The 14,382-nt window shown below is 40.1% G+C and overlaps 1 protein-coding gene and 1 long non-coding RNA gene across 10 annotated transcripts in view; one reads left to right on the top strand and one right to left on the bottom strand.

Annotated features, from left to right (window-relative positions):
• Positions 1 to 12,200, bottom strand: LOC147339326 (kinesin-like protein KIF23). 7 transcript variants are annotated; one of them, XM_086292718.1, is made up of 23 exons: positions 12,092 to 12,200; positions 11,470 to 11,536; positions 10,670 to 10,798; positions 10,310 to 10,415; positions 10,031 to 10,167; positions 9,828 to 9,940; positions 9,520 to 9,690; positions 8,676 to 8,788; positions 6,762 to 6,883; positions 6,516 to 6,618; positions 6,279 to 6,358; positions 6,047 to 6,166; positions 5,548 to 5,707; positions 5,238 to 5,399; positions 4,846 to 5,012; positions 4,554 to 4,727; positions 4,011 to 4,217; positions 3,477 to 3,785; positions 1,461 to 1,694; positions 1,158 to 1,246; positions 907 to 967; positions 782 to 822; positions 1 to 683 (listed from the first exon to the last, which is right to left on the bottom strand). In XM_086292718.1, the coding sequence occupies exons 1-23, from the start codon at positions 12,103 to 12,105 to the stop codon at positions 668 to 670; spliced, it is 2,895 nt and encodes a 964-aa protein (XP_086148844.1). In that variant the 5' UTR covers positions 12,106 to 12,200; the 3' UTR covers positions 1 to 667. The 7 variants fall into 7 exon arrangements, with proteins under 7 accessions (XP_086148844.1, XP_086148872.1, XP_086148834.1 ...); XM_086292708.1 differs by having other exon boundaries at positions 2 to 683; positions 1,461 to 1,691; positions 5,238 to 5,402; positions 12,092 to 12,199; XM_086292699.1 differs by having other exon boundaries at positions 2 to 683; positions 5,238 to 5,402; positions 12,092 to 12,199.
• LOC147339327 (uncharacterized) overlaps positions 11,883 to 14,382 on the top strand; it is a 21,756-nt gene continuing 19,256 nt past the window's right edge. For all 3 annotated transcript variants that reach the window (XR_015129119.1, XR_015129121.1, XR_015129120.1), the window contains exon 1: positions 11,883 to 12,305. This is a non-coding gene — a long non-coding RNA (uncharacterized LOC147339327). The remainder of the gene's footprint in view (positions 12,306 to 14,382) is intronic.

Raw genomic sequence — 14,382 nt, forward strand, 5'->3', positions numbered from 1 at the left:
TAATGAGGCTTGATGTTGGTGTTTGAATAAATTTAATGCCACCAGAAAGAGCAGTGTGCTACATGTCTTAGGAGATGTTTCAATAAGCCAAAGTAAAAAGTTGCATGACACCTATTTACATGGAGGCCAGGGATCGAGTTCAAAACCTACATAATAGTGTAATATTTACAGTTTCAATTCTACACAGTATATTCTAAAATTTGTTTTTTTAATAATCAGCATTATGCTTAGTCTGGCATTCGATCAATCAATGACCTTTGAAAAGAAAAACAATGACATAGGAGAAAAAAAAGAAAAAAAAAAGAAGCACAACGGTCTATAGAGGCATGTGGTCGTCTTTGGATAGTACAAAGCATTCAAAAGCATAAAAAGTTCCATTTATAGAGTGTTTATAAGTTTGTTCATGTTTTTAAGGAGAAATATTTCCAGAATTCAAAAAGTAACACAAATACAGCAATTACAACTTAAATATTGCTCTTGTTCTGAAAAAAAAATGATAATTCCACCAGAATAATTCCTAATATGATTTGATAGAATTAAAAAACAAAAAAAACAAAACAAACAAAAGACCCAACTTGGTATCCAAAAGATGCATAGTTTCCCTTCAATTTCCTCACAATTACCCATTCTTGTATGTTAAAAGCAAGATGAAAATTTTGAGGGCAATTTAAGGCTTTCTGCGTCTGGAAGAAAGAAAACAAAGACAACCAAGAACAGAGTTTAGTTTGAACTGAAAACCAAAATCTAAAGTACATAAAACAAACACATGCTTTGTGCTTACTTTTGATACCCATGGGATGAATTTGTGCTAGCCGCTGGAGCCTAGGGAGGGAAAGTTTGAACAGGGATTAGAAAGCATAGGTAAAGTTTTGCTCGTGGTTGTATTTACGCTTTTTAAGAGCTTACCCTGTTTTCTATGTCCTCCCCTTCAGCTGGTCCTTCTGCAGATCCTGATCGCCTTTTGCGACTGAAACAAAGAGCGTTGTTTTTAAGTCAGTTCTCTTATAAAGTAAGGATTCAAACCTTTCCCAGTCTCTATTTGGGAACATTTAATAACTTGTATTTGATTAGCATTAATAAGTGCTATGTTTTGGTATTATAGTCATATTTCTCTGTGCACACAGAAATATATCACATTTCTGTACATAATACTGTACCTTGGTGCTAACGGGCACACTTGTTTGAGCGTCTCAATGTCTGTAAATTGCACAGCTTGTCCGCCACTTCTGGTCTTAAACACATCACCCTGGTGAGGTTTAAACAACAAGAACAAAAAAAAAAAAAAAAAAAGAAGGAAGGAAAAAAAAAAAAGGAAAGAGGAGGAAAGTGTTATCAGAATTAAATCTGTAAGTAAATAGGAAGGAGCATCCCACTAAAACACTGTAATCAAGTGAAATTCATGCAACATCTAAAATGATCAAAATCAAACACCAAAAATTAGTCACATTTTTTGATTTTACCTTAATCAGTTTGGTTTCGATCTCCCCGTCAGAGGCAAGCTCTTGATGTCTAAGCACATACTTGTGGCATTTAGACAGAGCCTTCTCACTTGGGGTGGACACCTTGATTGCATTGGGTATGATTGGCTGCATGACAGTGTCTAACTCCAAATTAGAAGGTGGTTTGTGGTCTACCCATTTCTCCCCACCGGCAGAGTGTGAACGCCTGTGTTTTGGATGAACTGGAAGAGCCTTCTGGTGATCCCAATGTGAGAAAGACAAACCAGGAAGTTATTCACATGTGACTCCAATCAAACTATGTCGAGGTTAGTAGGGAAGGTGAAACGCTAGAAGGTGTTAGCTTGTTAGGAAAATAAATGTATTACTGGAAGTCACAGGAAGTTGATGCATTATAAACTTTATTTCTGGAAATTTCTAATCAAAGTTTAATAGTTTATTTAAAAGTTTAACTGTCTTCCAGCAATACACATTGTCAAAGGGTGTTTTCACACCTGCAGTGTTTTGTCAGTTTATATTGAACTCTGGTTCGTTTCCCCCTTGGTGCGGTTCACTTGTGCAGGTGCGGTTCACTTGTGCAGGTGTGAACACAGTAATCACACTCAGGTGCAGACCAATGCAGATGAACTAAGGGGTTTGAATGTGACCCGACCTCAATCCAAACAAACTAGCAGGTGCATCTTACATGTTTGAGCTACTTACAAGGAAAAAAAAGCCATGTGTGTTTTGTATTCTGGAATGTGGCAGGGTACTAAATGGCCTGGTAAATGGCCTGTATTTATATAGCGCTTTACTAGTCCCTAAGGACCCCAAAGCGCTTTACATATCCAGTCATCCACCCATTCACACACTGGTGATGGCAGCTACATTGTAGCCACAGCCACCCTGGGGCGCACTGACAGAGGCGAGGCTGCCGGACACTGGCGCCACCGGGCCCTCTGACCACCACCAGTAGGCAACAGGTGAAGTGTCTTGCCCAAGGACACAACGACCGAGACTGTCCAAGCTGGGGCTCGAACTGGCAACCTTCCGATTACAAGGCGAACTCCCAACTCTTGAGCCACGATCGCCCATAGAGATGTGTAAAGATCTGTACGGGTCAGCAACTAGCTGTGAAATGAATGCAAATTCTGTGTTCTCCAAGAGTTCAAAACCCAGCAACTTCCTGCATCTACTTTTGTTGCTCCCGCCCCAGACACATCTGGCCAATTAGCAGACTGAACGTTCTCGCGTGGTCTGTAGTGACGCATTTTGGTTTGCTTGAAGTCCACTTGCGAACCAAATCAAAAGGGGAAAGCTTAAAGTTACAAAGTCATTAACTGATTCAGACCAGAGTAAACAAACTATAGGTGTGAAAATTCCCTTCGATTAAGTGATAGCACTCTAAAGAATTAAGAAATTAATGACAATGCATGCAAAGAAGCACAAAGGTAGCATATCTTGTAATGCAGACACCCATTACAAAAGCCAATCTTTTCCCCACCCACGTTGGCCGACTTATTATCATCCAGTTTTATTGAGCAAATTTCAGCATTAATTTGAAAATTAGCAACACTGGTGCTGCTATAAGGCTCAGGACCGAGAACTCCGGAGGACCGTTGTCAACGGCCTAGACCCTAGACTATTAATACTCAGTGTTTTTTGGGGGTTTTTTTGAACAAAGATGTTTCTGTTCATTTCAATACCATGTTTATGCCATTTTGCTACTGGAGTACAAGAAAAAAAAAAAAAAAAAAAGCATTTCTAGAGAGCAGTTTGCATCCAGAAAAAGAAAGATCTACAAACATGATGTAAATACTCATGAGCCTTAAGATGCAAGCCAAGAAGATTTCCAAGCATGACAGATCAGTCTGCCTAAGAGCAAGGACAGGAGACACACCAGTCTACACTGATGCTGCTACTCAATGTATTTCTAAACAAGGCGACAGCTGTTGGAATCACAGATGCAGTTCTACACCAAGGCGAAGCTTAAACTACAGGCTCACAGAGATGAACATCTAGGTTCTAGCACACACTGACCCTTGTGCCTGCCTCTAGGTCTAGTCCATAGACAAGAGTGGTGGCAGGGACCTCAGTGCCTGGGGCCCTGCGCTGGCCTCTCCTGTGACCAACACTGCTGGTGCTGTGGCATGTGGCCGGAGTCCGGCTCCTGCATTGGGGAGTCCCGGTGAACCTATTCTGGCTGCCTGAATCTACAGGGAACCTCTGCTCCCACCTAGAGATGCTGGAGGCTACTGAAGAATAGTCAGAGGAGGATGGTGTGGAGGTGGGGTCCTGAAACACCCTAACTCTGGCTTTATTTTGGTGGGAAGGAGTTTGGCTGAAATCCTGAAAGGGATGAGGTATTGTGGATGTTAGGTGCTCCAGATTAACACAAATTCACAACAGAGCAACAGACAAAGTAGAAAACAAAGTGATGTAACCAGTAAGCGTATACATGTCAGGATTCCTGCTCATGATTTTCACAATGATTAGAAACATGCTGATTCAATCGGGTTGACAGAATGATTAGGTGCACATTGGCGAAACATGCAGCATCAGCAAATAACTCACAGGAAGTGGTGATGGAGAGGGAGACCTCTTCTGTTGGATGTTTCGATCTCTCTCCCTTGAGGGCCTCTCGGGCTTCTCTGGACGCTCAGTGGGAGCGCTGCCACCGCTGCTGCTCTCCGTCACTATGGCCTTCAGCTGCTTCAGCTTCTCATCCTTTACCCACAGCTTGTTCTGCATCTCCAGCTGCTTTGCGTTCACCCGTCTCTCCTAATCAGAAACCATGGACAAGAAAATATTTAAAGTCTTATTTGATCGTGTCATATCTAACAATTGGAATTACAAACTTACATGAACGATCTGAGGGACATTACAAAGTGGAGTTTAGTATAATTACATTGCACTGTTCATGTTTTGGTAGATTATGTGGGTTAATCTCCGTGTGTACCCATACAAATGTTTCCAAACAGTAGGGCTCTCAATGCATATTTGAAATGCAATTGTAAAATATAACTTATAATTGTGCAAATTAACGTTTGATTGCAGAAAAATAATTTACAATACCTGATATCCTAATGGCTCAAAACAGTGAACAACTCCACTTACACACTCCTTCTCCCACTTGAGTCTGGTGTCCGTCACCGCGCCCTGCATGCGCTGCTCCATGCGCTTCCTCTCTGACAGCTCGCTCTGTAGCCTGTGCTCCCGGGTCTCCAGCTCCTGCTGAAGTGCACGTTTGTCCTGCTCGTACATGTCCGTCGTCTTCTGCAGGATATCGATCTGAAGACGAGCAGCGTACACAAACAGTTAAATGCAGGCCATTATTTAAAAGAAAATTAACTGAATGCACATTTCCAAGAACATGTGTTTTGTGTCAGTTGTAGAAAGAAGACAGCACCTTATACTCCAACGTTTTGGACTTTTTCTCCAGTCGTTCTATCTCCGTCTTCTGACTGAGAATGACTTTGTCTTTTTCATTCAGTTTGCTCTGTTGATCGTGAAGGAAGTAATCCTTTGCACTGAGCTGGCTGTCAAACTGCTGCAGCATGGATTTCACTGTATTAGCTGTAGGAAGAAGCACACGGATATTAACAGATGTAGATTTATATTTATTTTTAAATAGAAATGTTACTTGTTTGTGAAAACAAAAACACAATCCATATTACAGAAAAAAGATTTAGATACTGAAAACACTCAGACTGATGCATCACTGCTGTACCGAATAAATCTGCTCTAACAGCCTAATCCTGGAATTCCAAACTTTGCGTGATGGAGACAAATGGCCTGTACCAGTTTTATTGAATTGTTCTGTCATCATCTGTCGGATTTGATGCCTCCTTTCCAGGACCTCAATCATGCGGGGCAGCGTCTGGTCATCAGCTGGGTCGACCAGCTCGCAAGTAGGTAAATCTGGAAGGCTTTCTATAAGCTGAGTCATCAGAACTCTGTCATCTACTATGAGAATCAGATATGGTAAAGATTGTTTAAACTGAGTAACATACAAAAAATAAAACATCTCCGATTGCTTTAAGTTTAAATGTATGAATGCAGCATAATAACAGCACAATGAGCAAGCAGCAGAGACTTGAAGGTGATCTACCAGCATTGCTGGGCCCTCCTCGTTCTTCCAGACGACGTGAGAGCTCGTCTCTGAAAGCCTGGTTTCTGTGCCTGCGTCCAGGAGCAAGGCCACATATTGGACGGTCAACCGGCCGTGCCACTTCTACCTCTTGGGTCATTTCTGCAAAGCGCATCACCAACTGCAACACACAATATGGAGGACTCTTTAGAAATAGTCTACTTGGCAGGGACAGCTCAGTAGGTGGAGTGGTGGCCCCATGATCGGAAGGTCGGGGGTTCGAATCCACTGAACGGCTACCCTGAGGTACCCCTGAGCAAGGTACCGTCACTACACACTGCTCCCCGGGTGCCCAATGGCTGCCCACTGCTTTACTGAGTGAATGGTTTAAATGCAGAGAGGAATTTCCCCACGGGGATCAATAAAGTACACACATTATTTCATAAAGCATCCAGCAAGGCTGCAAAAGAAAAGTTTGCTCATGCAGGCCATTCTACCACACGAAAAGAAAATGTCTTACCACAGTTTCTTCATAGTCATCAGCATTTGGGTTGACACAAACAATCATCCTGACTTTTCCCTCCCCATCAAAGTAGTTTTTAAATAGATGGGTAACTTTGGAGTCTCTGTATGGCACCATCTGAAAGAAAACAACAGCTCTGAAACTGCAATGAATGAAAAACAAAAAAAACAAACAACAACAAATGTTAAAAACAGAGATCAAGGAGGTGGGAAAATGATAAAACATGAACCTTATTAGTTCCACACATCTGATTTTCACGCAGGACTTCAATACATGTGCGCAGCGTCATCAGGGACTGGTTAATATTTCCTGCAAATGAGACATCACTAAAAATGCTTGGTCTCCTAAGAAAAGTGATTTCTACATAAAGAAACTTTCAGAATGTGGTTAACATTAGAAAAGCTGAAAACAACAACAACAACAACAACAACAACAAAAAAAACAAAAACACAAACAACAGACAAACCCGCTTCACGGAGACGGCTTCCCTCTGCTCTGGTCCTGTTAGTGCGCTCACTGCCGGCCAGGTCAACCAGACACAGCTGGCTCACATTCACCTGGTTTTTGTCCTGTTGTTCAGTGACATTGTGTCAGCATCACCAAGCATTATAAAAAACAAAAACATCGGTCTTTCTTTGAATAAAAAGGTATAATTGAAGATACCGATATCACTGACATATGTAAACATGTTTAAATAAGGGCTGCGCGTCACCTGTAGTATGTGGTCCCCATCAGCATCTAGCGGTGCCTGGGCCAGTTTTATTGTGAAGACACTGTGGGAGCGGCTGGATTCACGGTTGAGCTGAGTGTTGGCTATCCTCCTTTTCTTTTGACCTGGACAGAGAGGAGATCATTAACACAATCTGTGAGCTCAAAAACCAGCAGTAACAACTTTAATTTACTACAATTTCCATTTATTTGCGTTAATTTGATTTATCACTTATTATAAATGCTGCCATATCCTCCTGACTACCAGGGGGGAAAAAAAAGTTGTCCAATCAAATTTTTTTTTTTTTTTTTTAATCCCCCAATGTTTGTAAGGTAATCAGAAAGACAGAAATAATTTTTTGGGGGAAAAAAAGGGTTTTCTTTTTTAGATATCACATGTCCACTGCAGAGGACATAGGAAGGCCAAGCATGTAAAACTGAACTTTTATGGCAAACATTTGCTTCAACTCTTCACCAAGGAGCAGTTTGAAGTCAGGGAATTTTAGTGGTTTTTTCACCCAAACCTGCAAGTCACTGCTATACTGAAGCCATGAGTTGGTGATTGCCAGATCAAGAAAGTACAGAACTGCAAGTTCAGGAGGACTTCGTCTGAGTACCGTCTCTGATGCTCCCCTTTCTTTCTGCTTGAAGGGCTTATTCCCTATGATCTTCTTCGTCAGACAACTCAAGATCTGAGTTTCCCTCAACAAACTGCAATAAATTTATTTCTGCTTCTAAAAAGGACTCATTTTCTGGTCATTAAAAAAAAAAAAAAAAAAAACAGAACAAAATGGAAGAAATGACTACAAATGTCCACTACGGAGGACATTTTTTAAACACTTCAATACTATACTAAAAAGGTTAGAATTAAGCATACTATGTTTTAATGTGTTATTAAGAGCCTCATCTAAAATATGCTAACATTTATAGCCAAAAATTGCTCAATGAAAAGTTTTATGCACTTACTTTTGTTCTCCCCATAAAATGTGCTTGCAGCGATGGCCGCCATGTTCCTTGATTAAAAAACTAAAGTTCCCAAAGGCCCACCCCTTTACATTTGGTATCATTGGAAAACCCTAAATGCCCTCTGTAGATTCCAAAAGGAGGTAATTCTGTAGTATGCAGTGGATGGGAGATATTCAGGTTTAGAAAGGTCCTCTACAGAGGACAAATTTGCATTGCTGGTAGTCAGGAGGATGTCTGCAGGAAGCTCAAAATTGTTCTGCTGTACATCAGCAATCCCAGCATGGCACAAACATTGTAAAATCTAAGTCACTGCTCTCCATTTACATGCAATATAGAAACTCTTTTAAAGCTTATATTTTACAAAAAAAAAAATTCAGATTTCAATTTATCTGATGAGTTTTCCACTTTGCCTCATTCCATTCTTTTAATTAGCTTTGGCCCGCCCAAAAAAAGATGACAGCATTTCTGGATTATGTTCAAATATGGCTGCTTCTTTGCATGATAGGGCTTTAAACTGGATCTGTAGATGGCAGTGAAAAGTTGTTCTGAGCCTCTGCAGGGATTTTAACCACATAATAATGCCCATTTTAAATCCAGTGCCTTGTAGCGGCCCAGAAGTCATGGTCATCCAATACTGATTTTCGGCCCTATACCCTGCGCACAGAGATTCTGAATCTTTTGATGATATCAGGTACTGATGATAATGATATTCAGCCCATCTTTACTTTTGCAGCCAAATATCATAATTAGTTGCAAAATCTTCCTCCAGCTGGTTGTTTCTAGTACCACTTACTTTATTGTTTTTTACATTTTACTCAGCATCTGTACTCTTTTCAAACTCATAAGAACAGTTTGATTTAAATATTTTACTGATTTCCATCATAAGAAAAAACAAACAGACACAATACCGTTTAAAATGTTTCAACACATTCAAGTTCTGACTTCTACTCACCCTTCCAGAAGACTTCAAAAGCTTCCTCTGTTGATTTTACCTCCACCTCTGTGCAGCCAGCCACATACATGTTATGATTCTGATCTTCTCGTAGAATCTTAGATTGAGGTGGTCTACAACAAATTCAAAATATTTCTAAGCAAACACCAGTGAGGTAACGCAATTACATGTTGGTATAGTAAGCAAAGCAGCAAAAGCCAGATGCCAAATAATTGTTAGCGCCATTATTTAAATTTAAATTAAAAAAAAAAAAAAAAAAAGCAATCTAGGAAGACATACACATTCATTTAGGGGTACAGACACATGCACACAGCATTTGCACAAAAGCAGCTTGAAATGTTTAAAGACACTGTTTCCTCTACGTTGACAGAGAGCCAATTAACTACAACGGCGGGAGAAAAAAAACAAAGACAAACAAAAAAACAAAACAGTAAGCTACACCTATGCTACAAACAGACGACTGGATTAATGGGAAGGGAATGCACTGATTACTTAAACAACTTATCAGCTACAGCCAAGTTATGCCTATGAAAAACAGTACTGTGTAATGCAATTTTACTGGCCACATACACATACTCATTGCTCCGCACAGGCGTGCTTCCACCGAGCCACCTAACAAAAAACAGGGTTTTTACAAGTACAATTTGTCAGTAAAGACCTACGAAGCACAAAAAAAATAAAAAATAAAATAAAAAAAACATGGTATCATTTTATACTTTCTCAGTTTCAACACTGCTATCTTCATGTGCACCACAAGTATGGGTGCTGTCGGGTAGCTTTGTACACAGAGCTTTTTAACAAGACGTTATGTTTCAAAAGCATATGTTGATTTCTAATCTCTTACTTTGGTCTGATCGGGTCATACGGAGCATCTTCAAGGAGATCGTAGATGTAGTTGTTGTAGATCTCAATGTAGGAAACAAACACACCGTAACAACCGTCTTCATCCACATTCGCCGATTTACAGGCCTCATCTGGGCTGATCATATCTGCAAATTCAGGGTCAGGCTTCTGCCTAAAAAAAAAAGAAAGAAGAGAAAGTAAAAAGTAACCTAACAATGAAATGCAAACTTTAAACTCAAATGTCAACAGTGCTCGTGACCACCATGAAAGTATAAAGTGAAGAGTGGACTAAAATGACTCCTTAGCTACCTAGAAGATGGCGTTTTGGGCACTGCCTGCTGACTGTCTCGCTTCTGCCTCTCGAGGAGAGCATCAACTTGACTCTGGATCTCCATGCCATTTTTATCATCTGGTTTGAACACCTGAAGAGGTTTAAAACAAATATTCGGTAATTTCAGTAAATGCCTCACTCTGCAAAAAAACAAAACAAAAACAAAACTGTTCAGTCTTACAAATCTTTTAGCCTGAAAGGGTCCAATGCTGTTGAAGATCATGTCTAGAGAACGGGGGAGAAGACCACCTTCTCCAGGTGAGCCAGTCATAGTGAAGGTCTTACCACTTCCAGTAACACCATACGTAAACAACAGACCTGTGGTGAAGGTAGGTAGGATATTGCAACATCACAGTAAAGCAACTCTCACAGAGACTCACACAGAGAACCAGCACGGCAAACTAGCAGTAATCTTTTGGCAAGTCTTCAAAGTACACATTACACATGTCAAGTGACTTACCATTTTTACAGTGAATTAGATCCTCTACCAGTGGCTTGGCAACATCCTCAAACAACTCCAACTGAGTGGTGTTAATACCGAATACTTTCTTAAAGGAGTACTGTGTCTGAAGGGTAAACAAACAAGAACATACATCAATGGTATTAAGAAGAATAGAGACAATAATAGCAGTTACTATAATTTATGAAATCGCTGTCGAAAAAATTCTTTGGTAGCCGCTTTCAGGTATTTGCTGGGTTCAGTATTGTTTTGTGATTTTCAGCACAGTTTAACAGCGATAAACTGAGCTCATGAAAGGGGGGGGATACTAATCAAGTATGAGTGGCCAGCTTGTTTTACATTTTTATAAAACACACTTACCTCCTTGTATTCCCCATTTCGGTTAGCTTTAAGACCATCAGGAGCATGCAGCTGAATGGTGGTGCTGCTGATCATCTCAACACAGCATTCCTCATCCTCTGATCCAAGGGGCCGTATACGGCAGTACACCTACAATAAATGTTGTTTTTATAAAAGCTCTTTGTTTGGCGCCCACGCATGACCAATTTGTCTGGAGACCCTACTAGAAACAAAACATAACCCCTGTGATCACTGGAACACACAAAGCCCTCCACCATGATGGAGGGTAATTCACGGACATATATGGATTTGAAGTCTGTCTGTGAGCTTAAAACGGACAAAATTATTCAACAGGACTGTAACTAACAATTCTTTAGACTAGAAGATTTTAAGTCAATCAGTCACATGATTAACTGTTTAGTTTCTGAAACCCCAGAACACTGGGAAAATGTGTCAAACTTTTCTAACTCAAGTCCAAGTAACAATCCAGTTTGCCATTTTGCTCAGTTAACAGTACAAATCCAAATATTCAGTTTACTAACAAATACAATAAGCAAGACAACAAATCTCAACAGTTAACTGGCATGGTCATAACAAAGGGCTCAAAAAGGTTGAAATAAGTCACCTTTTTCTCATTTTTGTTTGAAAAACAGCAATTATCTGTCACAAGCACTGGCAGCTGTAAAGAACTACATCGATCACCTTGTCTTGTCTGTGTTTACACGAAGCACTAAACTACAAAAAAAGAGGATTTGACAGTAATGGCTTCTCCATTAATTATACTTTAGTTTCATGAATAATGAGTAAATAAGTTCACTTACTCCCACAGGATCTCTCTCTGTGTTGGACGCCTTCTTTGGCCCAGGCCTCCGAGGAGTCTTCCCTTTGCTGGAAGTGTCAGTACAACACCATCAACACCAAACACATTATTTAGTTACGGAATAACCGACCTATCTTAACGTGTGTGTCTTGTGCGGTATTATGTAGAAACAGACGTGTGCTTAAAGTGCCAAACTACACAGTTAGACAGGGGTAGGTAGGCGGAAGGAAAAAAAACTGTCAGTGAGGGTCTGACGTGTATGATGAATGGAGTCTTCTTATGAATTACGCTAACTAGCTAGCCAAGTTAGCTTCTAACTCGCTAACCACGGTAACGTAATTTTATTTCTTACTCGATATTATATTTTGAACGTTAAGCAAACCGAAGTCACGCTACCCTTTAGGTTTAAAAAAAGTGTAGCAAACACTGTCAGAAACAGCCGAGGAGTTGAATCTGAGCTTGGAAGCCAGTTGAGCAGTTACCAGACGGTTTTAATTACGCGGCGATAATCTCAAAGCTCCCTTTTCAGAGAACAACCGTAAACTAACTTCCTTTTAATACGTCTCTCATTTATAATGTGCTACCTGTTCACTGTTAGACGTGTAAACGATGATAATACTGACCCCGGTCTTTGCATTGTTTGTTTTGTGAACACCCTCTCCGCTGTTCTCACGAGCGCCTCTTCTCGATTTGAAAATTTCCCTCTTGTAAACGTTCTTCCGAAAATCTGAACTTCCAGCCAATCTCAATACTCTGCAGCGGAAGTCCCGCCTCCATCCTCTCCCCCTCCTAACTCCGTTACTAGCTCTGGATCAAACAGGCAGGTCCGAAAATCTGGTAAGCTGTATTTTCACAAGTTTAGCATGACTTTCCTCTTCATTCCTATTTTTTAGAGCAATGTCGTAACATTTAACTTCTGTTTTATTTCTGAACTTTGAAACTAGTAATTAACCTTAATTAAATTACACCTGAGACGTTAAAGAAGGGGGACTTGGGTGACAATATATTAGAGTGACTATTTGGGGAAATAACTCGTTTTTCTAATTAATCTGCAATTAATTAGTTCGACAGTTTATTTTTTCCAACACTTCAGTGAGTCGTCTAAGCGTCAGACACCTGCCTGATCTCCTGTATTCTGTTACATTTTATACCCAATGCCCCCCCTATTTTAGTGCAATCTGTTTATTTGGTTGAAGAATTACACAAACGGTAGATAAAGGTTGCATTTATATTGTAGTAGGCCTCACTGGGTCTCTTTATTATGGAAAAATGTTGACACGATGCAAACTCCTTTCGGGTACTGGCATTATAAGGGTGACCAGATGTTACAATTTTGTGGGACAGCACAGCATTTTGGTCCCCTCATTCCACCCTCTGAGTCAAAGTCTCTTATTTTGATTGGCTGTAGTATACAAAAATTAGCAGTACATGGCAGACACTTTTCTAAAATTTGGCCTTTAACGGCTGTGAAGAAAGCAGAAAGGCTTTCTTCATGGGTCATTTGCAGGATAACATGTCATTTTCTGACCAAAATAAATATGAATATCATGGAAGTTACCACATGTGAAATGCAACAAGACTGGAAAAGTGCTTATAAGTGTGTGAAGTCAGTGAAAGTCAGTTTCCAGTGCTTTTCCCAAGTTATCATTGTTTTCAGTTTCACACAGGAGAGGATCATGATATGGAGTGACCAAATAGTACAGGTGGGAATTACCACGATACACTCCATGATACAGTGTGTGGTGGGGCGTGGCCTGTGGTGCCGTGCAGAGGAGGCGGACGCACCTGCACGGCATCCGCAATTACGCCCCGCCGAATTAAACATTGTACTGGGTCCTGTGGTTGGCGTTGTTGTTGTGGTGGTGTTGAGCGGGCAGCGGGAGAGCTGCAGCTCTACGTGTATTGTGAACAGCAACCATCCAGTATTAATAAAGAATGGTTAAAATGCCACTGGGTCTGCCATGGTTGTTTACACAGTGTTATTGCAAACATTCCCAGTTAAACATTGGCAGTATACATTTATTCAATAAGAAAGTTAATGGATAAATAATTTTTACATTGTATAAAGTTATAAAATGAGCTTGTCACTGAAACCTGCCAAATGTTGCCATAAGAGGGAGTCAGTCTACTATAAGTCTGTTTGAATGGGTCCTTGGAAATCACCTATCTGTTATTGGGCACAAAGACAGAAATCCACGTTTAGCTCTCACATATGGAAAAGAAATAGAAAAAACTTATAAAAGACTTGCATCAGATGTGGCCTACTTCATATAGTGAATCATATAAGGCTTATATGATTTACTCAGGAAAGTGGCCACTTTCATATATTATTTTACTAAGTATCCAAAACATACAAGTTTCATTTATATAATTTTTCTAGGGATCTTATATCTGTTTTCACTCTCGTATGCTTTTCATACAAGTTTCACACAAGACAGATACAAACTTTATAAGATTTATATATCTCTTTTCCATATGGGTTATGCTCAGTAACAGTCCTGTTCTGTCGGTATATAACCAGAAAACAACCAACTGACAGGCAGTTGAGTCGAGTCCCCTCGAGTTGTGCAGACTGATCAGAATCAGAGAAACTTTGTTAATCCCAGAAAAGAATGCTACTGTGAATTGTCACAGCAGCATGCATACAACAAATCACATAAAATGAATTTTCTCTTTATAGAGATATAAATATAACTATATACATGAATATAAAAGGACACTATTAACTAATATTTCTGTGATATTAAAGATATTAGTGTACAGGTGTGCAAGTATACATTGTGGAGTACAAAGTGACAGAGTGCAGTGAGCAATGTTTAGTCTGGTTCAGTATGTGTGGGTCTGACCCAAGTGGATGAACTAAAGAGAGTGATAGCAGCAGGAAGGAACAAACTCCTGCGTTGTTCCCTCAGAC

This window comes from Aulonocara sp. 'chitande type north' Nkhata Bay, linkage group LG1, assembly GCF_057382095.1.
Source record: "Aulonocara sp. 'chitande type north' Nkhata Bay isolate Kocher_YH1m ecotype deep benthic linkage group LG1, A_spYH_male_GT1.1, whole genome shotgun sequence".
NCBI classification, from domain to species: domain Eukaryota; kingdom Metazoa; phylum Chordata; class Actinopteri; order Cichliformes; family Cichlidae; genus Aulonocara; species Aulonocara sp. 'chitande type north' Nkhata Bay.